Source organism: Bactrocera oleae, chromosome 4 (assembly GCF_042242935.1).
Source record: "Bactrocera oleae isolate idBacOlea1 chromosome 4, idBacOlea1, whole genome shotgun sequence".
Lineage (NCBI taxonomy): Eukaryota > Metazoa > Arthropoda > Insecta > Diptera > Tephritidae > Bactrocera > Bactrocera oleae.
The window spans coordinates 42,965,073-42,990,786 of NC_091538.1; the positions used below are offsets into that span (position 1 = coordinate 42,965,073).

The 25,714-nt window shown below is 34.7% G+C and overlaps 1 protein-coding gene across 2 annotated transcripts in view; it reads right to left on the bottom strand.

The window, feature by feature from the left end:
* The window catches only part of tor (tyrosine protein kinase receptor torso), a 106,168-nt gene that overhangs the window by 9,516 nt on the left and 70,938 nt on the right, over nt 1-25,714 (bottom strand). For both annotated transcript variants that reach the window (XM_014232042.3, XM_070108200.1), the window contains exons 10-14: nt 24,042-24,303; nt 23,702-23,873; nt 16,906-17,911; nt 4,466-4,560; nt 2,627-2,746 (exon numbers count right to left, since the gene is read on the bottom strand). In XM_014232042.3, coding sequence (XP_014087517.2) covers nt 2,627-2,746; nt 4,466-4,560; nt 16,906-17,911; nt 23,702-23,873; nt 24,042-24,303 — 1,655 coding nt within the window. The remainder of the gene's footprint in view (nt 1-2,626; nt 2,747-4,465; nt 4,561-16,905; nt 17,912-23,701; nt 23,874-24,041; nt 24,304-25,714) is intronic.

Below are 25,714 nucleotides of genomic sequence, written 5' to 3' on the forward strand. Positions count from 1 at the left end.
TCAAAGTAAACACATGTGTTTGACATTTATATTCAGCATACCTTGGCCAAGACAACGTTTAAAATGCGGGTAAATTATTTCCCAAGCTCTATCGAGAGTATAAGATGTTCGGTTACACCCGAACTTAGTCCTTCCTTACTTGTTTTAAATTATTGAGATATGAACTATCTAATTTTTTAAGTTCGATTAAACTGAACAAAGTGTGCGAAATTTTATTAAAATCGGTTCAGTAGTTTTGAAGTTTACACCGCACAAAACGTGACATCTAATTTGTATATATGTATATAGATTATAATTTATTTTAATTTAAAGTTTTACCTATATTACAGAAATCAAAGTTATAATATTTACTGGGCAAAAGATTTTTTCATTTGTGATAGATTTAAAGCTATAATATATATCTTTCAATTACGATGGATTGTCTCATCAAAAAACATGAGAGCGAGCAATATAATTAATCAATTCTCTAATGTGTTAAACACAGGTGCAAATTCACACGTATACGTTTGTTCACATCACTTTTGGTACACTGTCCAGATGAAAATGATAGAAACCTTTTTCTAGTGGTAAAATGAATGTCACCGTTCTTGTAGGGATACTTAATACTATATTTACATTAGGGTGGAGCGGAAGGGAAGCCTGAGGGTAAAATTTGTAGATTACATAAAAAAAGAAAATTTTTGAAAAAAAAGTTTTTAATATCTAGAGGCGATACATCAAACGACCTGAGCATTCATCAAAGTAATTTATGGTATCTGGACATTTTGTGTTGCTCATACGACATGGTGTACTATATGAATGTACAATAGTACATTAGATGCAGAAATAATATATATAACGTATAACTTTGAAACGAATGTTAATGTAAAAAAAAAATTTTTGAGACCTTTTTTGTAGAGCCGAAAATTTATATTAGAATATCATTCTTTAAAGTCTATTCAAGTTGTAGGTTGCATAAGATAAAAACATCCAATGTTAAATATATGGGGAAAGTAAATTGATTAGGCACCTTTAAATTGAAAATAAAGAGCTTGCCTAGAGTGGACAAAAACTTTTTTATGACATAAACTGAATCTTCAAGGGACTTTTTCAAAAAAATAACCAACTTGGGAAATAATGGGTACCTTAATGTACATATACATATAAGTCTGCGAATTCCAGTAGAAAATGGCATGCGTGTTTGAATACATTATTATCATAACATCGTTGCGTTTATTTGAATTTATTAAAATCATTCAAGCGTGTTAATAATTGCATACATTTTTGGACCACAATGTGTGCAGAAGTAGATATGTATGTTAAAGTAATAATTTGCTTGAGTACTAAGAAAAAATTGCATTGCACGTGCTCTTGCTATACCTATATATGTATGAACTCGAATTTAGCTCGCTTTACAATAAAATGAGTAGATCATTAATGTTAAATGCCGAGAATATTAAATATTTAAAATGGAGAAAATTTGATCTTAAAATTAAATTCATTTAAATTTATTGGAAAGCCAATACTACAGAGTATGCTTATTCGTAGTAAGTGTTTTTTACCACAAATGCCTTCAGTTCCATTATAACGTATCAACTTAGTAACATCGTCAACAATTGCTACAAATTCGAGCCCTTAATAGTGGTTACATTAAAAAAATAATATTTTGAGAGTATTTCTATTTGAAAAGCGATATATGTACATACATGTATGTATTTAAATTTTTAAATATTAAAGCATCAAGAAAAAAGATAGCGAAAAAGAAAAGATACTGTTGTTTGTAACAATAAACGGGGTGGATAAATGGACATAATGATAGAACTGAACTAAAGCTATAATACCATTCACAAATATAAAATATTCTTTACAAGAACTTGATTTTGATCGTTCAGTATGTATGGCAGCTATATGCTATATAGACTCGATCTGAACATTTTCTTTGGAGATTGCAACAAAATTGTGACTAAAACGTGTCGTGAAGATATTTCGTCAAATGAAAAAGTTTTCTATACAAGTACTTGATTCCGATCGTCCACTTTGTATAGTTGCTATATTATATAGTTCCGTATATACAGCCAGACGGACAGACATATGTACGAATATGGCTAAATCGACTCAGCTCGTCATGCTGAGCAAATGGTGCTAGATTTAATAACACGTGTGTATCGCGACATCTTGTAATACATAGGTAGATATAGAAGTGATGATTTCTAACATATAAAAATTTAATTACGCAAATATTTCAATAGTGACCAAGCACGAATAGACTTCACGTGCGCATCGCTGTGTGGCAACAACTTCAGAAAAACTCATGTCATTGAAAAGACCTGTAACAAAATTGTGACCGGCTGTTTTTCATTTCGAATTTTCAAACAATTAAATTGGTTTAACTTTGAGTGTGAGATAAAATAAAAAGAAATTGGAAGAAGGATAATGAATTAAAATTTCAAATAAATTAGCGTCGTATTTGTCACTTTTTCAGTTATCATATATATGTATGTATTTATGTATTGGTCTTTGTGTACACTCTTCTGAGTAAATCTATGAAAGTGTTATGGCTTTTTCTTGTACTGACATATTCTTTAAAAATTCTTATATAATATGAGCTCTTTAATTCAAATCACAAAAATTTCTTATAACTACTTACACATCGCTTTGGGTCGTGTACACCTGGTGAGTCATTGATTCCAAGGCCAACCATTTGATGGGCAATTTTCCATTTCCGGTTTTCTTATAAACATTTTCCTGGTAAATGTCACGGCTCAGACTGTGTTGTTGTTTATAATTATGTCGTTAAGCAGTAATCATCAAAGGTGCAATGTAAATGCCGTCCAAAAATGAGATAAAAAACGTTGGCAAAAATAATTATACATAATAATAGAGTGAATGCGAGTTCAAAGATAATGAATTGCGTTAAACTTGCGCCAGGATGTTACGTAAAATGAATGGAGATTCAAGTGAAGAATTTCATTGACACAGAGGGGAGAGCGAGAGAGCTAGTAAACGCGATGAGTAAGCGGTAGTGAGAGCTGTGGCTGACAACAGCAACGGTATTTAAATTGCATATCCACGGCTTTAAAGCATAATAATAAAACAAAGTACATGTGACATGTTAATGTAACAGTTAATGTAATTTTTACGATTCTTTGTATATACTTAATTGTACAAGTCAAGTATAGCATCGCCAGATATGAAGTGTTTTTAAAGCTTTAATTTTTTTCTCGTTTCCACTTTCATATATTAGAATAGAATATACTAGATTTGAATCAGTTTAAAAACTTTAACTCTTAATGTGGTACAATCCAGCTTTGCGAGAAATGTTATACCTCAACATCCTTCAATTTAGGCCCGAAAAAGTGAGTAATTTATCATGGCTCTATAGCGTTCTCCATTGACTGTAACATTATAGCCGGATTCAAAAATATGCACCAATGATTCCTTCTGCTCATAGGGCACACCAAACAGTGACTATGGATGTAACGCGTCTCAACATTGGTATGTCTATTATCATCACTCCATATGCGACAATTTCATCACTGAACAAAATTTTCTGTGAAAATCAGGCATGCTTCAATTTTTGCACAGGTTGGATTTTAGTAGCCCACAAACCAAGATCCTTCCCAAAATCTTCAATAAAGTGGACGGGCACAGCTCTCACGGTTGCGCGTGAAGCCGGATAGATTCATTCGGGTCTTCTTCGTTACTCTGCTCCACAGCAGCAATAGCTGTCTCTGAGGATGCGCATGCGTCACGCGAACCGAACCACAAAATGGCACACCGCGCTTTGTGTGTCAACTAGCAGCTGTCAAAAAGACGAACTTCGAAAAAAGTATTACCTCTAAAAAAACACCCGTTTTTCGCAATTCACAAACTATACTTTTCCCTAATTGAGACGGAATAAAGCCTGCTAATTATTGTTGTGAAACTTTTTTTCAAATCCTTTTACTTTTGCGAACGAATTTGGATATTTACCAATGTAAAGCCGGTTTTAGAGCTAGTGAATATGCCTTCTGCCCTATATTTACCAGAGAAAAGAGTATACCTTGACACTTGAACATTTAAAAATCATAGACATTTATTTTGAAAACTTGCCTTCTCTGCGTTGAACTTACATAGTAGTAGCATAGCATAGGCCATATACACGAAACTCTGCTCAAACACAAAGTGAGATAAAATTTATGAATAAAGATAAAATATTGGTCGATTCATAAATTTGCTGTGTTTTTTAAAGTTCTGTAGCTCTAAAAATCCCACCTTTATATATGTTCGTCAACAAATATGATAGAAGCTGACTATGCTTACAATTATTCGTTGTCTATCTTATTTGCATGTTAATGGAGATAATAGATAAAGATAACCTCATTTAGATTATTCTCCCAAAAATTAGAACAATGACTGTTATTAAAAGAATGAAAATGCGAGCAACAGATTGAAATAACTCCGAATTATGTAATGAAAGAGGTACTCATTAGCGCTGTTAACTCACCCAAAGTCAGCAATTTTAATGGTGCGATCTGGTGCGACGAGCACGTTTCGTGCAGCCAAGTCACGATGAACCACCTTATTCTTCGCCAAAAATTCCTGGAATAAGAGAAAATACAAAAAGATGATTTAGCATAGCATAATGCTTGTAAAAGCTAAATTTAACGGCAAATGCATTACGAAGAGACAATATTATTTTACAGAGAAAATGGTCTGTGCCAATTCTATTTGAATTGATCAATATAATTCCACTCAATTTGATAGCACTGACCATTTGTTTGCCGAAACTTTGTTATAAATGAATAAAACAATTAATGGCAAAATGTTTTATTTAATTTATTTAACGTGCGCGTCCTTATTATACTAGCTACTGACAAGATGGGAAATCTATTTTGTCGGTATATAAACGTTAATTAACTTTGACTTACTAACTGAAAGAGTTCGTTAGACAACCTTATTTCAGAACAATTATAATCATGAATCGTTTTGAGTTATTAAGTTTAGTTAATTTACGGGTCGAACCCATTTCACAATGGCGGTATCAATAAGCACAATGGACATATTTGGGAAACATTAAACCTATTTATCGCCATTTTATGACTAAAGGTTTGAACCAAAAAACCTTTGGAGCGGCATGTCGCACTCCGAATCGACTGTTTTTTTTTGCGCTAAAATTCATTGGATGTCTCTGGTCAAGAATCGGATACACTAACTTCTTTTGTAACATATGTATAATTATTGGAAAGTAAATGTTTACGGTATATCGCAGGAGATGCTCGAAAAAGTAGTGAACGCAGCTAAACGAATTGTATTTCGCTTTGGTCATTAAAAGTGATTACGATAAATATATACATATTGCCAATGTATAAAGGTGAGTTTTGTTTTTTTAAACAAATTTGTTCAATGAGTACATACCGACATCAATGGCCCAATCCACAAAACAAAATACCTATTTTTTGGAAAACTACGATTTAATAAATAATGACATCTTTCTCCTATTTTGATTTTTCTCGGGCTGTGTACATTCGATTATCGAGATTTTGTTTTTGTTATAATCGGACACATATGTTTATCATGTGCTTGCATTAGGAGCCAATTTCGATTAGTAGTTATTTTTGACAACATAAAAGGTTAGTCACGTTTTTGTGTGCTCTTCGATTTTTGACTTTTGAAAGAAATAGATCAAAAAGTATGTATTAAATTTTGCGTTAAAAATGGAATGATGAAATGTTGACTATTCCAATCGCTGAGTACACTTTGTCTCAAAGAGGTGTTTATAAGTGGTACAACCGCTTAACAGAAGGCGGAGAAGATGTTGATGACGATGAGCATTCTGGAGGTGCGACCACGTCAACAAGTGAAGAAAACATCGAAACAGTGAAAAAAAGTTGTTCTTGAAAATCGTCGAATCCCTATTAAAAAAGGTGCAGAGGCTGTTGGCAATCGGCTCATGCCATTCAATTTTCTCGAATGTTTTGGGCATGAAACGTATGGCAGCTAAGTTTGTTCCGAAATAGCTAAATTTTGAGTAAAAGCAATGGAAAAACAAATCGTAGATTCTGCATCACGATAATGCACCAGCTCATACATCAATGCTTATTCGTGATTTTTTGACCAGAAACAAAACAGTAATTATGCCTTAACCACCGATTCACCAGATTTGGCTCCCTGCGACTTTTTCCTATTCCCAAAACTGGAGAAGCCAATGAAAGGAAAGCGTTTTGTCACAATTGATGAGATCATGTCAGAATCGAAAGAAGAGCTGGTGGCCATATCGAAAAGCGCATTTCAGAAGTGCTTCGAGAATTGGAAAAAGCGTTGGCATAAGTGTATTATATCCCAGGGGGATTACTTTGAAGGGGAAAAAATAGATATTCATGAATAAATAAGTACTTTTCAAAAAATTAAAAATTCCCCTCGTAGCTCGGTTTTGTTAAAAACTACTAAAAGTGCGATAAATCAATAACTAAATGCGACAGAGACATTAAATTTTACATCAAGGATGCCACATAAGGGCTTTTTAGGAGCATGTGTCAAAATTGGGCGTGGATCCGCTCACATTTATGTGAAAGCATATATCTCTGGACCTACTCTACCAATTTCAATTAAATTTGGATTATGGATTGGATTATTTTAACATTCTGATTCATCTGATGTTTTCACTTTTCAATCTCAGGCTAAGAACTAGCCCGCAGATAGCGGAAGTGTGAAAGTATAGGTCAATGTGTAACATATACAATTGGAATTCGGAGAGAATCCTTTTTCCCTTAGCCCCATATACCAAATATTCGAATTTCCGGCAGACTTAATACCGCATATATCGGCCAATATGTGAGTTATCTCAATAAAAATGAGAGAGCGCCTTTTTCTAATAGCAGTGTACCTTTGTGCCGAATATTGTGCCGAATAGATAAAATCGGGTGAAAACTTGCCTTAGCTCCCATATAACTGATATTCAGGATTTTCAAACATCATGGAATCTGGTGTACCTTATTGAAACTCAGAGAGCGTTTTGACATACGACATACGGCCGCTATTTGTGTTGTGAATGAATCTCCATCAAAGATCAGTATCGATGGTATGGTGAATTTAATCGAGGTTTTAAATCACTTCTAGATGAATTTCGTGAAGATCGTCTTAAATTAGTTGTTGTTTCGAAAATTATTGATGCTGTGCGCAAACTGATATTGTAAGATCGTCATGTGACCTATCGTGAAATTGAGACAACTATAGGCATTAGTGGGACTAGCACATATTCAATTGAACATTTGACTGTAAATTGAAATTGTTCACGTTATATCCCACACAATTTGTCGATTGGTCGAGAAAAATGTTAAAAAAATTGCCCAAGCTGAAGAGGCGGTTGATGCGTTCATAATGTATGTTTTGGAATCACTTCAATCAGAATGGCAAAATTGCATCGGCAATTGATTCAAACGAATGTAAAATTATATAGATCTTAAAGGAAAATATTTTTAAAAACAATAAAGCGATTTTTCGCTGATTAACATTTGTTGTTGTTCTCTAATAAAAAGCAGTAATGCCAAAAATAGATAAGATCGGGCCAATACCCATCTCCCAAATACCTAATTTTCATTTTCATACTTCCGGTTGGCTTTATACCATATACATATAATGGTCAATATGTAAGATGTCTTAACAAAATTATCTGAACATATAATACAATATATTGTATACATTTTTCTACATATAATAGTTCCCGTTCTGGCCGGGACAGTCCGGATTCCGAGTTAAGCGTCCCGGCCGTCCCGCGCTTAATAATTAAAAAAAAGAATGAATTGAATAAAATTGTGTTGCACTCTCACCTATTATATGTCGCGATTTTCAGTGAATTATATTATGGAAAAAATCTATGACAAAAAAACCATCCCGGATTTTGCCGGAACAAATATGGTCGCCTATGTATAGACCTTGGTCTAAATTTCATATTACTTATATCATTAATTGCGTTTTTCTGGTTGACGTTTTACACATCAACTCATTATATGAACTTAGCTTCTTCGGTTAAGTTTACATCACATATACCTCATTTAAGGATGATTTTAATATAATTTTTGCTGACCGGAAGTAAAATTTAGTCATAAAACTAATTGTGTCTATGACCTATAATATAAGGTAATAAAATACCAAAGTTCATTGCAATTCATTCCCGATTTCGTCGAATAACGATTGTTAAATTCTTTCGCAACTTTTTTTAATATGAAGTTTTCTCAACATCTGAAGATATTTCCCTAGCTTTGCTCTTTGCAAGTTGCAAGAGTATGAAATTTTCGGTTACACCCGAGCATAACCTTTCCTTACTTGTAAAATAACTGCATTTATATGACTTCCTTAATATATAGCTATTGCATTCGACTAACTTACGTCATACATACGAGTATACCTATATGTACGTTTGTTACATCGTAAACATGCCACGAAAGTGTTCTAACAACCCTTTACAGTTCTTGTCATGGGTATAGAGAATTAACTTTTAATTCATATTTCATAATTTCACGTCATTAACTGAACCATGCTATTAAGGTTATTTTGGAAAATGTTGTGTAACATTGTTGTGACTGCTTTAAGTTGCTGTAAACAAGAACCCATGCCATTTACTATACCAATGATTTGAACTGAAAAGATCAGCGAGGCAAAAATTAAAAAGGGAATAGTTGTAGATCCACAAATACGGCAACTGATAATGGATAAAAGCTTTGAAGAAAAATTGAATAAACAGGAAAAGCTCGCCTGGAAGTGTTTTGTGAACGTTGCCCAAAATTTTCTAGGAAACCATAAATCGGAAAATTACAAAGACTTAGTAAATGAACTTAGAATGTCATATAAAGTTTGGGAGGTAATATGTCCCTAAAAATAGATATGCAGGGCTCTCATCTAGATTTCTTTCCGATAAGCGATATCAAAGGAAATTGAACGCAGGAATGACTTAGTAGATTAATGTTTTAGGCTTAAAAACTACCTTCCAGAAGCCAAATAATATTTCTAAGTGTAGATGATGGTTGTACTTTTTAAGAAAATATATGTTTTCATACCACAAGAAAATCTGACATGTCAATTTGTTTTCTTTCTCATATTTATTTAGTGGCCATAGTATATTAAAAAATTCATAAGTTTTGATGTGACAAAAAATAAATTAAAATTTTTTTTAACGGTGTAATTTCTCAAATATTTTTCTTTTAAAAGCATTATTGTAAAACTGTAAGTCTTCCTAAATTTTTGTTGATTTTCTTATTATTGTTTTCATTAATTAATATAATCTTCGATAGTGGCAACCTTCACTCTATTTAACCATCAATTACCAAAGGTGCAATGACGAAACTGATTGTTATGCAGATAATTTTATGCCATTTATTATTTGAATAAAACGTCGGACAAATGGCTACCACGGCTCTGTTTGCATATGTCTACCCGTTTACTCCAATTTTCGATGCTGGAATTTCAACTATAGTGCGCGCAAATGTTGTCTTCGAGCGCCTCGAGCGTTGCTGATTCATTGACGTAAACCTTTGATTTAACATACCCTCCAAAAAAAAACAATAATCTAAAGGCGTTTGACTGGGCCATATTTGAAATGAACGAGTTGCCAAACTTTTCTCGCAATGTGTCCATGTTTAGACGTCAAACATGAGGCGGCGCACCGTCTTGTTATAAATAGAAAACGTTCACGTAGATTTCATCAAAGAAAAAAAGTCGATCAATATCGTGTTATAACGCTCGCTATTGATGGCAACGACATTTCCTTCCTCATTTCGAAAAAAAATAAGGACCGAAGATGCCGCCATACCACAATTCGCACCAAACGGTCACTTTTTGGGGATGCGATTACGTTTCCTGAACCACACGACGATTTGATGCACACCAATAGTGAAAATTTTATTTGTTTTGATATGAGAAAATGATTTTGCATTTAGTAGCCGCCGGAAAACGTAAATTTGCGTAATAATTTTGGACAATTTCCAAAAGTTGTACCAAAGCGAAACCTGACATGATGAAATGGCAAACTTTACTGAACACACTAACAAAATTTGACAAGTCCGTAAAAAAACATGACCGCCTTGGCATTAGAACACAATAAAATCCAATACCGCTTAAAGATCCTAAATAAAATCAAATATTAATTCAGAATACAAGCATCACATTTTCCCGATATCAACAATAGAAAACTCTCAAAGTCGCTACATGAGATTAAAACGAGCAACATTTATATTAAATGCATAATTAAATAGTGATTACAACTTATAATCCGGCATAGTGCAGGTGTTTAAAAATTGAAAAAATTAGGAAGGATAGAACAAAGCAACAGACAATTTTTTTATACTTCTGCATTCAAACTGATGTAAACGGCTGTTCTGAAAAACATAAATTTTTTCAAATATTGGTTGAAGAGATTTTGCTAATTTTTATCCAGATTCAGAACTCAGTTAGTAACATAATGAGAGTTATGTGTCAAACTGAAAGCAAGAAGATATGTTAACTTCGGTTGCACCGAAAGTTATAGGTAGTATTACCCTTCACAAATAAAAAGTTTCCACTTGATTTTGATCGTCGATATAGGCGGTTCCAACGGTAACTTCTTACGTATGCAAACTGTTAAATCGATATCTCAAAAACGAAGAGATAAGTTCGCGTCTATACGAACAGACAGACGGACCTGGCTAAATCGCCTTAGCTAGTTAAGCTAATTATTTATGGTATACATATATGAATATTTTATAGGGTCTCCAATGTTTCCTTCTTAGGGTTACAGACTTCGTGGCAAACTTAATATACTCTCTTCAGGGTATATTGACTGCATGCCTCGGGCAACGAATTATTTCCCATAATTAGAGATGAGTGGATTTGGTGCATCTAAGCTCTTTTGAATAATGCTGAATGAAATATTTGGTCTACACAAGCTAGAATTACCTGTTTATCTAAGACATCATCGAAATCTATTCAAATTAACTGATATTCACTATTTTAGTGCGAATAACAAGATTTGCTTCATTAGGTAACAGGAAAATTTTTAAAATAGGATATAAGAAGACAGGGAATCCAATTGCTGAATTTATTAGATATTCGATGCTGCATTTATTCTTCCCTATGTCTGGGCTGTCAAAGTTGCGTGTTCCTTTCTTAGAATGTTGCCTTCTAACCTGAAAAAGTGCAACATTTCCTGCCCTTCTCAAAACGTAAGGGTGAGAGTTGCCCAGGCAATGTTATTTTTCGTTGTTGATATGTATTTTTTTAAATAAGCTTTATAGTAGATCCTACAAATGAGTTAGTAGAAATTTTTTCGTTCTTTTGTCATGTGAAAAATGAAACATTTGTATATACAAGTATACCCATCTCAAGGTGGGTAGCCAAAAATTAAAAAAAATTTGCACATGGTGTCACACCAAGAAGGGGAATAACTGGTTAAAGTTTGTATGAAAAAATGGACGTAAATCTAACTTACAATTGATTTACTGTATATATCTTATAAACTAGTAGAGCTTTGGCCAAAATAATGGTTTTATATTTCTATGTCGATAAGTTTAAAAAAAATAAAATGGAAATGGCAAAGCCTACTTTTAGAAGAAATGAAAGACCAGAAAGTACCATACTTGATTTAAATTCATCTTGAGCAATAAAAAAATAATATTTCTGCATATGCAAGAAGAATATTCGTGTGTTGAGTAAAGAAGAAATTACAAGCAAGCAAAGGCACGTGGAATCATACTTTTTGTTGAGAGTTTGGCAAGTAATATGACCCGTATTTTTATATGCGGGTACGAGTGTGAATTCGTTCTCCGTTGAGATATTTATATATAAGAATATTTGTATACCATACATATACTCATACGCACATATTTTATTGTTTTACTTGAAGCCTTCGTGAAGTACTTTCAAATTTTAAGAACAGCTTTCCTGTATGCATGAACATGAACTTAAAAACTCTTTTGATTACATTTTGCTCGAAATAAATTAATGGCATTACATGCATGCCACATGGACTGAAAAGTCTGTGGCCAACAACGAAAAAATGTTGTTTTGAATGAAAATATGGCTTTATTCTTTAACATATTCTTCATTTAAAAGGTAACGAAAGTGCATTTGTTGCAACCGATTCTCCGGTTGTTTCTATCGAAACCTCTATAGTTTAGTGAAATATTTTTTCCAGCATGCTTTTTGACATTTTAGCGAATGCAGGGTTGTTGTTGTAGCGGTTATCTAATTACCGCTTGGGTGGTAAGGATTATGTTCATACCATATGTTCTACATGGGCTGAAGTCTTCTAACTAACCTTACCTAAGATGTCAAAATTTTATGACATTTCATCCAAGCCTTCTCAAAATTATGAATTACATTGAATTTCGTTAGATCATTCAGTTTGTGAACCAACCGAAGAAGTACGGGAGCTATTTTATCCGGCAATTCACACTGCGTAGTACGAGTACGAGAGTAAGATACCTAACCAACGTCCTTAATCTGTCGCTGACCATTCTTCATATACCCGATGTGTGGAAAGTCGGAAGAGTGATCCTCTACTGAAATCTGGAAAACCCGCCAACCTAGGAGAGTCTTAACTCTCCTTTCCCCAGTAGTGAAAACACTTGAGGCCTTGATACTCCCGACCTTAACTCAACATCAGAGTCTAGCAGACCATCAACATAGCTTCATATAGATATATTCACATATGTAGAACAGTTCTCGTCTTAAATTTCAACTCGCATAAGCTATTATGTCCTTATTTCGCACATATAAGTGGTACATCATACGTATATAATACAATATAAGATTTTTCTGCGATTGCAAAATACAAGCAATATGCATTTCAATATATTTTGGGAAGTACATAAGTACTTCTAAGTATGTACTTATGTACAAGAATGTGTATTTTGCGCGAATTATCCGGTATAATACGACTTTAATTATGTAAGCGTTTAAGGAGGCTTATGTAAGTATGTATATGCTTATTTTTGTTAACGCTGAATGTAAGATTGTAATATGAAAATGTTTTGTGAATCGAAAAAAGGTGCCCACACAGTTCATGCGCCTGAATACACAAATGTGTGCACAAGTAAATATATACTCGGGTTTTTGAATCTAAAGCTCATTGCAGAAAGTACGACATATCATATACTATCTAGATATATATGTATGTATGCACATGGATGGGAGTAATGCAGCCCCATTCCCATATCTACCTTATACTCACTATGCACATACAATTTTAACATATATTTCTTACTCTATTTACAATCAGGGTTTGCTTAAATTTTCTCCTCGTTACGTCAAGAGTATTAGGTTGATCGACTACGTAATACCTCATTAGGAACAGATTTTCTCTGAGATCGAAATTCCTGATTTCAGTAGAAGGAAATGACAGTACTGACTGCTAAATTAAGTTCAAGACCCCGAAAATCGTTTACATAATTATTAAACGAAACTAAAAGTTTCTAAAACAGAGTTTTAATAAGAGTTTCTTACACAACCCAGTGAAAATTGACATGAGAGTTTTACTATTTTTTGAACTGACTTTAATTTGAAAATGTATTTTTATAAGAGACTGAAATTTCGTATACTGATATGTTTTACTATACAAGTGTTAGTGAATAATAATAATCCGACAACTGTACTTAGTCTTGCCATAAATTCTGTTACAAAGCTTACATTATATACTGGAATATTTTGCCAATGTTTGTTTACCGCACCATTGATCGTTTTCCCAATTCTATACAGTTGATGACAGAAAAGTGAGTGGTCGTTCTGGGCTGGTTCAAATCGATTCATGAAAACTGTTTGTGAACGCATTTGCAGAAATTCCTTTAGAAAACGGAAAATTATGTTAAGGGGAACAGATATATCGACCCAATTAATGTCAAGACTTATTCGAGATGAGTATCCAGCACACATAGCAAAACCGCCAGCAGTATTCCTGGTTTCATTGCTGCAGATGATTGGCTGTCTGGAGGTCCAGATTATAACCTATTGGTGTACAGTTGTGGTCAGAGTTGGAGAACATGGTATGTGGAATACCGCATACAAATTTGGATTTGAAACATTTTTTTGTTTCGAGTAGAGTCGTCAATACCAATAGAAACTGTGCTTGCTGCTATTGATCAATTCAAAAAATGATAATTTCGAATACAATTTTGTACATCGCTCATTTAAAACTTGCGTTATTAAATAAATCTCACTATATTAAAAAATGTTATATAGTTTAATTTTTATAACGGCCTGAAAATGAAACAGAACTTATGGCAGGACTACATATATGTATATGTATATGAGATACGATGTCACTACTTTTTAAGAGTTTAACATAGTTGGTTGGTTAGTTGCTTGTAACAACGCAAACTGCCGCACTTAAGCCAACGTTATTCTTATTGTGCTCACGAATACCATTCAACAACTCCTAAAATTCGATAAAATTCCGAATGATTGGAACTTTGTGAAAAATGACCTCGTCACAACTTTACTCGGCTTTCGTAAATCAGTTCCGCCCACACTAGTATTAACCATTGAATCCGCCAATTTCCGTGAATCACAACAAATACTTAAAAAATGCTGAAAATTTCACAGCTTAATTCCAGCTGGATATGCACATTTTCCTATTGTTCACGATTTCCAAGTATTGTTTAACTTTAATCTTCGTTGTTAAGCGCCACTACCTTTCGATAATAAGGAAGAAAGGTGCATTGAATTTCAGTGAAAGTAAGCTTAATGCAAAATATTAGATGGAAAAACTTAAATAACAATACAGATAAGAGATTACAGAATAATACTATACAAAAACTTAAAATCAAGCCTACAAAAATGCATACCTCTATGTTGGAATAAAAAAGGTCGAAATTAAAAAATCAGCAAGAAAGAGAACTTGCAAGCGCTTAATCGCATATCACCTCTCCATAATATCTCAATTTAAGGAATTATTAAATCGATTCGGTCGAGTATATCACAATATTTATTACACTGGCCTTGTTGGCCACTCGCCTTTTGATAGTAAATGACGATAACATGGAAAAAGTAGAGAATCCCAACATCTCTTGTTGAACGATTTAACATATTTTGGTTAATGTTTTAGACGCGTACCAAAAGACCTGAATCTTTTGCACGACGTCGATTAGAGGTTGCGAAAGGGATGCTTCACAACGCAGATGAAGACATCAACACATACCAATCCATAGTACGACGTTGAAACTGCCCAACAATCTAACGAACGTCGCTCCAAAAATGAGTCGAAACCGAAAAACCCAAAATTCGCTGAAGGTAGTGAAGGCCAACCGATTCGATGCAAAACACTCTTTATGCCAAATATATCGGTCGATCTAACTTAATTTATCAAATTTGATGGAAATATGTTTGTGTAATGCCAAAAGTAAGTGGAATCTGCTCAGTATACCCAACGTAATGATATCAAAATTTCTGTTGACTTTAAGCCGTTTATGTCGGTTCACTTGATTTTTAAGTGGACATGTATATAATTTAGCGTCAAATTTCAATGAATTCGGTCTAGACTCATATCCGTAATATAATGATTTCCCCTCCTCCCCCTATGTATCTCAATAAATGAACGGGAATATTTTTATTAGCATCATGTTGTTTAGTAGTAATAATTAGAGATCCTTACCTAAGCAGTAATAGAATGAATATAGCGATTTGTGTTAGCTAAGCTAATTTTAATATGAATTAAATTCTATTAAAGGAGCTAAATTAGTTCATGACCTATGAGTTTATAGGTAACTAAAATCCCAAATAACATATTATTTTAATCGATTCCAGAATTTCGGCGAATAACGAAAGTGCAATTCATATGCATTTTATAAGACCATTGTAAACTGCGAGAGTGCATAAAGTTCGGCTTCACACAAACTCAGCCCTTTTTAATTTTTTATACCATGAACATGTTGTATTAAGATTTTCACGAAGGACTTTGGAGACTTTATAAAAGATATATCATATATACTCGTAAATGATAAACATGCCATGACATGAGTCGATTTAGCCTCGTCCGTGTGTCTGCCTGTATATACACGAACTAGTCCCTCAGTTTTTGAGATATCGATCTCGATTAAATTTTTCACTCTTTTCACTCTAAGTAGATGCTCGATTGTCGGAAAATCTGATTCCGGACCACTATTGCATATAGCTTCCATTCCTTGCGTGGAAAACTTTTTTATTGGACGAGATATCTTCACGAAATTTAGAATGAATTATTGTCCATGTTTAGGATTAGGTTAATTTAAGAGGCCGACCCTAACATGGATCTCACTTGGACAGCTTAGAACGCCAGTCCGTTGTGGTACCTAAAGTTCTTATACAATCATAATACGACAAAGCGCTTTGAGTCTTTCGAGGCCTACCTAAAATGAAAATTTAGTTCTTCCAGCATTTAGGTTTAAACCACAGCCACCACGATACTCCCCAAAGGGCCGAACCCAATGAGCAGATTGAACCGAAGTACAAGGGCATTCTGCTCCCCGGTGTACCAGAGTTGAGTCTCCGGTAAGACTGTGTAGCCGAAGCTACTGCCAGTTGAGCTCCGCCTTACTCAAGGACTGGTGACATTTGTCGCTTGAACTTCAAATGTCTTTTTATTTGGAATCTTATTTAAAGTCTATAATATTAGTTCAAGCTGAGTACTATGGCACTATTTCTGACATCATTTACTATGCTGATATTTCTGGGCAAAATAAAATAACAGTCATAGTGCATTTGGCTTTTAGTCGCCTCTTACGACAGGCATGCCTTACCACGGGTAAATTCTTACCCCTACCGGCAGGGGAAAAATGTAGGTACCTATAATAACCACAACCAAAAAAGCCAAATTCTCAATCTAGGCCGTTCAACCAACGGCGAGCAAAATTTTGAATGTCAATTGTGCCGCCAACTAATAGGTAAAAGTGTAGAGAAATTAAATAACAACATCACATGTTAATCTCTTGTTGTAGTACTCACCATGCCAACCGCAACCTGTCGCGCTATATCCAAGAGATCGGTGGTGCTCAAAGGCTGACGGCGCACGCTTCCACTTAAGTCATCATGGTCGAAATTGTCGGGGGTGGTAGCAGCGCTGGTCACTGTAGTAGTCGTGCTGTTTTCGGTAGGTGGCAACGCTAGCGCTCTGTTTCGTGCCGCAGCACGTGCTTGACGCCTTTGCCATTGACGTTGGCGCAGTGCCGCTTCACTCACAATTTCAGGTACAAACCTAAAATATGATTTATTTGCAACCCCACCGGCCGATTTCCTCGCACTTTCGGTTACCACTTGTTGTTGCGCTTTCGCGTGACCCTCATTCAATAAATTTTGATGGCATTCACAATTTCTCGCATGCGTGTAGTGACCCTCTTTTTTCTGTTGCTCTCCGTGCTCGTTATCAAACTGTTGGATTGCCGCCTCACTTCTCGCAGTGTTACCGTTAAGCACTTTCGGGATCTTAACACACTTGTTACTCTTGCATGAGTTGCAACAGATTTCCTCGTATCCGTACGATTTGTTGTCTGCGGCAATGGAGTATGGCGACAGCAGCGGTGTGGGTGGCGGCGGTGGCATGCTGTCGTTTATGGTGGTAATCGACGTCATCGTAGTCGCCGTGGATATATCATATGTTGGCCGATAGAGGGTTGTTGTTGTTGCTGTTGTAAGACTATTTCGCTGTTGCAGCGCGTTTAGATTTTTATATTTGAACTTGAGTCGCTCAATGATGTTGCCGTCAATGCTGAAAACCTTAGCACCTTCCTCGGTGCCACAACCCCCGCTTCTGCTGGTGTAGCTATGGTCAATGGAGTTGCGTTGGCTGTTGCTGTTGCTATCGCTACGATTGTGTCGATGCGTTTGCGAAACGCTATGGCGCCCACGCCTCTGATGTTTTTTGGCGCCGTGCCGACTCAATCGGCAGCACATTCGATTTATTGAGGCGCTGCTGCATTTTACATTCATGTCGTACAAATATTTCCATTCATCTCTGCAACGATAAATGGGCCACACATGATGCGGGCGAATGAAACAATATTAATTCCGAAAAAATCCATGCAAACAGTATGTACGAATGTATGTGAAGCGAAAATAGTAAATATTGGCATACCGACCGAAGGCACGTGCATACTAGTGCCTGGTCCAAACTAAACTTCGACATTTTTCTGGCTTCGTGTGGGAATTCGCCTATTTAAATGAATTTCATCATTTTTTGCTAATCTTATTGGTTATTGCTCGTATTTAAAGTGGAACAATTTTAAAATCGGCATCAAAATTAAGGTCTTGCCGACTTGATTGAAATGATCAGAGTGAAGAGCTGAGTCGATTTAGTCATGTCCGCCTGTTTTTTTTTTACGCGAACTAGTTTCTCCGTTTTTGAAATATCTGTCTGAAATTGTGCATGCGTCGTTTTTTCCGAAAAAAGCTACTTACTTATTTTTGCTTTACACTCAATATCAAAAATCGTATGTCAATTAGTGTATGCTTGGCAGCTGTTTGTTTACGACGCGAACAGTTTTGTCTAGAGATCGCTATATTTTAAGGTTAATTGAAGCATATATTCGAAAGTTCTATACTCAATTTCATAACGGCCCTCACGGATAGAGAACACAGTAAAGTTGAATTATTAATCAAAATTCAGTAAAGTAATGTATTGAGTAAATTAAATTGTTAATCGAAAAATCAAATTCTAGTCAGAATAAATTTTATATCGAACGAAAGTAGATAAAATTGATTATCACTATCAAAGAACACATTTTTGTGTGAAGAGAAAATACCGTTCAGGTAATACACCTGTCTTCTTCGATTCACCATTTCTCTGCTCGCTTTTGCTCTCTTGTTAAAAAAAATTTACATGTAAAAGCAACAACAAAGTTATCGAGTTGAATTCGTACAAGAGAGTATGTGGATACCTCATTAAAATGGAATGGCTGCTATCTTCAGAACTACCAAGTTTTGTTTTGCACAGTTTAGATCAGTTTTAACGTGAAAAAAATAATTTCTCGACATAAAAAAAAAATAAAGAATCATAACACACGTGCATACGTTAGAAGACATATTAGCGCAGGGTTGCACCACAAGTGCTGCCTGTTTGTTTGAGCATCTGGTATAGCTTGCTCGATTCTCTGGAGAGTAACGCTTGGGGAATCGAAAACAGCTTATAATATCTGTAACCTAAAAGTACAATGCAATGTGTATTTCGCAGGCACTACAAAGACAATATCAACGCAACTGTTGGAAATACATGTTTTAGTGTATTCCGAAAGGAAGTCTTGTTAATTTTATAAAAGAGAACAAAATATATATCGTTATGTCTGACAAAATTAATAACAATTATATACATACATTTAACCAATTCGCACTTGACTTGACCAGACATAAGTCATTACAATTTCATAAATTTTTGTTCGCATTACTCTACATATTTTTTACGATATCTTACATCTTGCTCGACTTTTCCAATTTTTCGAATATACTTGTCACAAAACAAAAAAAAGGGATTTTAACTCTTAAAGATTGATAAATATCGGATATTCCAGATCTAATTAACATTTATATACATAATTATTAATTCAAACCAAACTTTCGGCTTAATGCTAATGGGGTTGCTGAAGCCACAACTTAATTTTCCTGTTATGGTTGCGGTCGATTGTGGCGCAACACATTTCACGATTTCCACAAGACCACGAGACCAGAAGACACACATTTTCATAATCGCCTACGTAAGATATCTGCATAAAGGTAAACAACAAATATTGTAATTTGATGTTTAAATATATTGTGCCTGTTCTCAATTTTTGAAAACATGTATTTTCTGGTGAACATACATAGATACATAAATCAAAATATATATGAAGAATGTTTCTTGAACGCCTTTTATTTCACAATGAATGTTCACCCGAAGCTTTAAAATATTATATATTTAAGTATAAATCAAGCAACATTTTATATTTACAAACACTGGGAGAACATCGCATGTTGTTTACTACATACAGTGGCTCACAAAAGTATTCAAATATGTTTTTTTTCGAATGCTAGTTTAAGCAAAGCTTTGATTTAAATATATAAATAAAACCTTTCTCTAACAACCATACACTAAGTTTTGTATTCCCTGAACTGTTTCCTTCATCCATTCTATGAGTATCGCTGCGGAAAGGCTGTTTCAATCCTAATATTATAAGCTCCAAGTTTATCGGCACTAGTAGTCAAATTTTCTGGTGAACATACATAGATACATAAATCAAAATATATATATCAAATAAATTATAATTAGGTGTTGCTAAATATGTATACTCTAATCAAAATCATAAAAGCAAAATCATAAAGCATTATATTATGTAATCGTCAACGTACGAGTTTATTATGATAATGCAAACAGGCGAACTACTTATACATACTTAGTTGGTCGACAATGGAATAAAAAATCATTCGCAAAAGGATTAAGTTGTGTTTTGATAGGATTGCTTCCAGATAAAGACCGGCTGCTTACATGGCTGCTAAAGGATTAAGATGTTGTTTGCCATCCCCATCGGATGGAGCCAGACAATGTAACTGTCGCTTCATTACCCAGCGTTGATAAACTACCAGGGGATGGCTAAAACAACAACAGGCACATACTTGTATACTAACGTTAAGCTCAAATGAGTGCTAAGACAACCCATTACAAAGTGACTTTAATAAAAAGTGTTTTTAGATTTAAGAGAAGAGATTAATACAGACTGAAGAGTATGTGGATTAAATTCCTGCTTAAGAACTGATGTTCTACACAATGTTTATTCTAATAGTGAGCGTTTCTTGCCTGGAATACGTGTGCCTAACGTTTAATAAAAATTATAGCCTTCTTAGGTTTTGGCTTTAGAATATTTTATTCTAGAAGAATCGTACATGCTTGATCAGAGCATACGAGGTGTGTTCAAAGGAAAAGGTGAATTTGGAATTTTTTTGAAAATTGCCTATTTATTCATCAAAATATCTGTTTTGTCCCCTTCAAAGTAATCCCCCTCGGATATGATATACTTGTGCCAATGCTTTTTCCAATTCTCGAAGCACTTCTGAAATGCGCTTTTCGGTATGGCCATTAGCTCTTTTTTCGATTCTGACTTGATATCATCAATTGTGACAAAACGCTTTCCTTTCATTGGTTTCTTCAGTTTTGGGAATAGGAAAAAGTCGCAGGAAGCCAAATCTGGTCAATCGGTGGTTGAGGCATGATAACGGTTTTGTTTCTGGCCAAAATATCACGAATAAGCATTGATGTGTTGGCTGGTGCATTATCGTGATGCAGAACAAACTTCTCTGTTTCGTGATTCGACGATTTGCAAGAACAATTTTTTTCACTGTTACGATGTTTTCTTCGCTTGTTGACGCACATCCAGGATGATCGTCATCAACATCTTTTCGGCCCTCTGTCAAGCGCTTGTACCACTTATAAACACTTTTTTGACACAAAGTGAACTCACCGAATCCTACTGTCAACATTTTAAATGCCTTGAAGCACTTTATTACATTTTTAACGCAAACTAATACATATTCTTTGATCCATTTCTTTCAAAAGTCAAAAATCGAAGAGCACATAAAAACGTGACTAACCTTTGTTGTTGTTACTGCAAGCACATGATAAACATATTTGTCCGATTATAACAAAAATAAAATATCGATAATCGAATGTACGCAGCCCAAGAAAAATAAAAAATTCACCTTTTCCTTTGAACAAACCTCGTATACATAGATTTGTAAGATAATATTATTCATAGTCAAAACCATGAAAAAACGTTAACTTCGACTGCACCGAATCTATAATACCCTTCACGAACAGTTTGTATGGTAGTTTTATGCTATAATATTCCGATCCGAACAATTACTCTGGATATTGTACCGTTGCCTTATACAATAATCCATTCCAAATTTCGTGATGATATCTCGTCAAACAAACAAATTTTCACACACGGGCAGATGTATAATTGATCGTTCGGTGACAAAGTGGTCCGATATCCAACAAATGAGCAGATTCTTCGGAAGAAAATTGCGAGTGCAGAATTTCAGATCAATATCTCAAAACTGAGGGACAAACGGACATAGCTAACTTTATACAGCTTATCATGCTGATCATTTATACACATATACAATACATTTTATAGGGTCTCCGACCGTAAACTGTTTTTTTTCTTTTAATTTTTAGTATTATTATTAGTAGTTTTTTATGTTTTACTTAACGAAAATTATGATTTCGATTCGATTAAATTCTCTATTCGTTATTTAAATGCTTGCTGCTCTAACTAAAATTTCAAAAACAAATAACATAGAATTTTGATGCGTTTTAAGTTCCATAAATGACATTTGAAATGAAGTGTTTCATTTTATTTATACTCATATGTATATATTATTTAAAGCGAAACTTTTTTCTGCAAAACGCAAAACATTTTCTGATTTCATTCAGTTTGCCTTTCAAGTAGTCTATACACATATTTTATTCGGAAATATAAAACTATGCAATTAAATACAAATTTAATTATCTTTTATACAGTACAAAAATATATAAAAAACAAGTAAGGAAGGGCTAAGTTCGGATGTAACCGAACATTTTATACTCTCGCAAAGTCAAATGGTATACTCGTTTGAGATTTCTTTGTGGATTGACTGATATTTTTGGTAGAAGGTCAACTATAGGCACTGGGGTCCACATATTTAGTACTTAGGGGTTTGAACAGTTTTGGTTCGATTTAGACAATTTTTGGCCACAAGGTGGCATACTTTAATTGCATTATTCTCGCAAAGTTTTACCCCGATATAATCATTGTTACCTGATTTGCATAGTGAAAAGTGAAAGAATCAGATGGAATTGAAAATGGTGTTACATGGGAAGTAAGCGTAGTTGTAATCCGATTTCGCCCATTTTATGGGATACACTATGATATAGAAACATGAAAAGAACTTTATGCACCGAATTTGGTTGAAATCGGTTGAGCAGATCTCAAGATATGGGTTTTCACCTAAAAGTGGGCTGTGCCACGCCCACTGTCTAATTTTGAACGCGGTTCCTATAAAGTCATCTTATACCATCTCAGAGATAAAATTTAATGTCTCTGGCGTGTTTAGTGCTGGATTTATCGCGCTTTTAGTAGTTTTTAACAGTACCGTTATATGGGGAGTGGGCGGAGTTGCCACCCGATTTCAACTATTTTCACACCGTCAATAGAAGTGCTAAAAAAATTTGCTGCTAGAGAATTTTGTTATTATAGCGTTAGCGGTTTAGGAGATATGCACATTAAACCTATTAGAGGCGGGACCACGCCCACTTTTAAAAAAAAAAGTTTTAACTGCAGATGCCCCTCCTTAATGTGATCCTGTGTACCAAATAACAGTATTGTATCTTATTGCGGAGCTTAGTTATGGCAAGTTATTTGTTTTTGATTAATGGCGTTTTGTGGGCGTGGCAGTGGTCCGATTACGCCCATCTGCAATACCAACCGTCTGACGGTACCAAGAAACTTGTCTACCAAGTTTCATAAAGATATCTCAATTTTTACTCAAGTTAGAGCTTGCACGGACGGACGGACGGACGGACAGACAGTCACCCGGATTTCAACTCGTCTCTTCATCCTGATCATTTATATATATATAACCCTATATCTAACTCGATTAGTTTTAGGTGATACAAACAACCGTTAGGCGAACAAAACTATTATACTCTGTAGCAACACGTTGCGAGAGTATAATAAATAAAATATAGTTTTTAATATCAAACAACCATTGTCATATAAAGATTTCACAAAAAAATTACCTTAAAAAATCCAGCAAATTTCCGAAACTGCAGTATTCCGTCAGCAAGAGCATTTCATTGTAACGCTTTGTGCAATGTCCAATGATGCCAACAATATTCGGATGCCGCTCCACCGATTTCATTACTTCGATTTCACGCCGGAAAGCGCGCACATCATCGACCGAAGGACGATCTATTCACAATTAATAGCAGAAGTTTATATAATTAATGCTCGTGTGTACATAATTATGCATAAGTATATATTTCTGTAAAATATTAATAAAGTGAGAATATGTGCACATTATAACATGAACTTTGTAAGTGAATAGTACAATAGCTGTGGAAATGCCTAACGTCATACCTTTCAACATTTTGACAGCCACTTCGCGAACGCCGGATTTGCCATCGTTGTATATACCACGCCGCACCAAGCCAAACGCGCCCTCACCCAGAATTTCGTGCAACGTAATATCGTTGCGGTCGATTTCCATGGCATCGTTGAAAAATAGTTTCTCCTCAAGATCCAATTGAAACTGGGTCAGGTCTTCCGGTGAGGTGAGCAAAGTTTTCGTTGGGAAGTCAAATGTCCCCTTTGGATCGATAGGCGCTTTATTTTCAAGGTCCTTAAAAAAGTCAAAGATACACATATGTGTTATGAATGGAAGCACCGCAAAACCGCAAATGATATTTTCATTAAAATTGTAGCGCATAATTTCTATGTATGTGTGTGTCCAGGGTCCGTGAGTGTGGGTAGGCCGTTTAAAATACGTTGAAGTGCGTATAAAAAATAAATTGAGATTACTTGCGCTGCACTTGAAGCAAATTGCTTGTTGCATGAAGAGGGGCCCTATCCACTTTCGTTTCGTATTTCACGCAAGCATATACCTAGGCGTCGGGACGTTAATGAAGTAGCAGGCACCACTCTACAAGTATGCGCTGACTTGTGTGTTTGTATGAATACAGCCATTTGTGGCTAATTAATTGCCAAATGCTGTTAAGCTCAATCATTTGGCCACGCGTGCTGCATTGGTGAGTATTTCAAGTGTCTCCACACAGGCAAGTGTCGGCGGGTAAAAAAAGCAACTACGTAACTGAATATTATAAAAATACAATAGATACACTGTGACGACTATTATTGAATTACTTACTAGTTCTAAATTTTGAGTTAAAAAACATTACTACAGCATCTCTCAGTATACGCCTCTAAATATATATTTGAAGTAATTGGATAATGAAATGATGTATTTTAATATTGATACTATTCACTTGGGCAAAATACTGAAGGAAAATTGCATTAATTTTGGTTGGATCAAATATACGTTTTTATTAGATTTTGAAATTCAAGATAACTTTAAGAACTTTTTTATATAACCGTTGTATGAGAGAAGAGTTTGATTGCTATCCGACTTTATTTTTATTTTTTGAAAGATACTTAAAGGTAAGCTTGGGTTATACGGTTTTTAAGTTCTTGGGGTACGTGTATTACACTTTTTATAGGCAAAACCATGACCTGTTTTGCAAAAAATTAAAAATTCTCTCATTGCAATGATCCTTTATACCAGATTTAGGTTTTTTGGCATGATTTGTGATTTTGTTATAGCACTAAATTTTTCGGTAAAGGTATATTTGTGGGTGTGGTAATCATCCGATTTCGCTCATACCAACCTCTTTAAACACGTGCAACGAATTTTACCAAGATATCTCAATTTTTAATCAAGTTATCGCTTACACAAACAAACGTACGGACAGAAAAACAATCGGATTTCAAATCGTCTCATCATCCTCTTTAATTTGATATATGATATATATATATATATATAGATATATATGAAAATAATGGGTAAATCTTCTTTACTTCTTTAAAAATTAATATCACATAAAATTACAGTCAATGGACGCTATAGAGCCTTGATTAATGACTTTTTTTTGCCTGAATTGGAGAATATTGATGTGGACGAAATTTTTCCAACAAGACGGCACTACATACCATACATCCAACGAAGCAATCAATTTATTGAAAGAAACTTTTGGTGA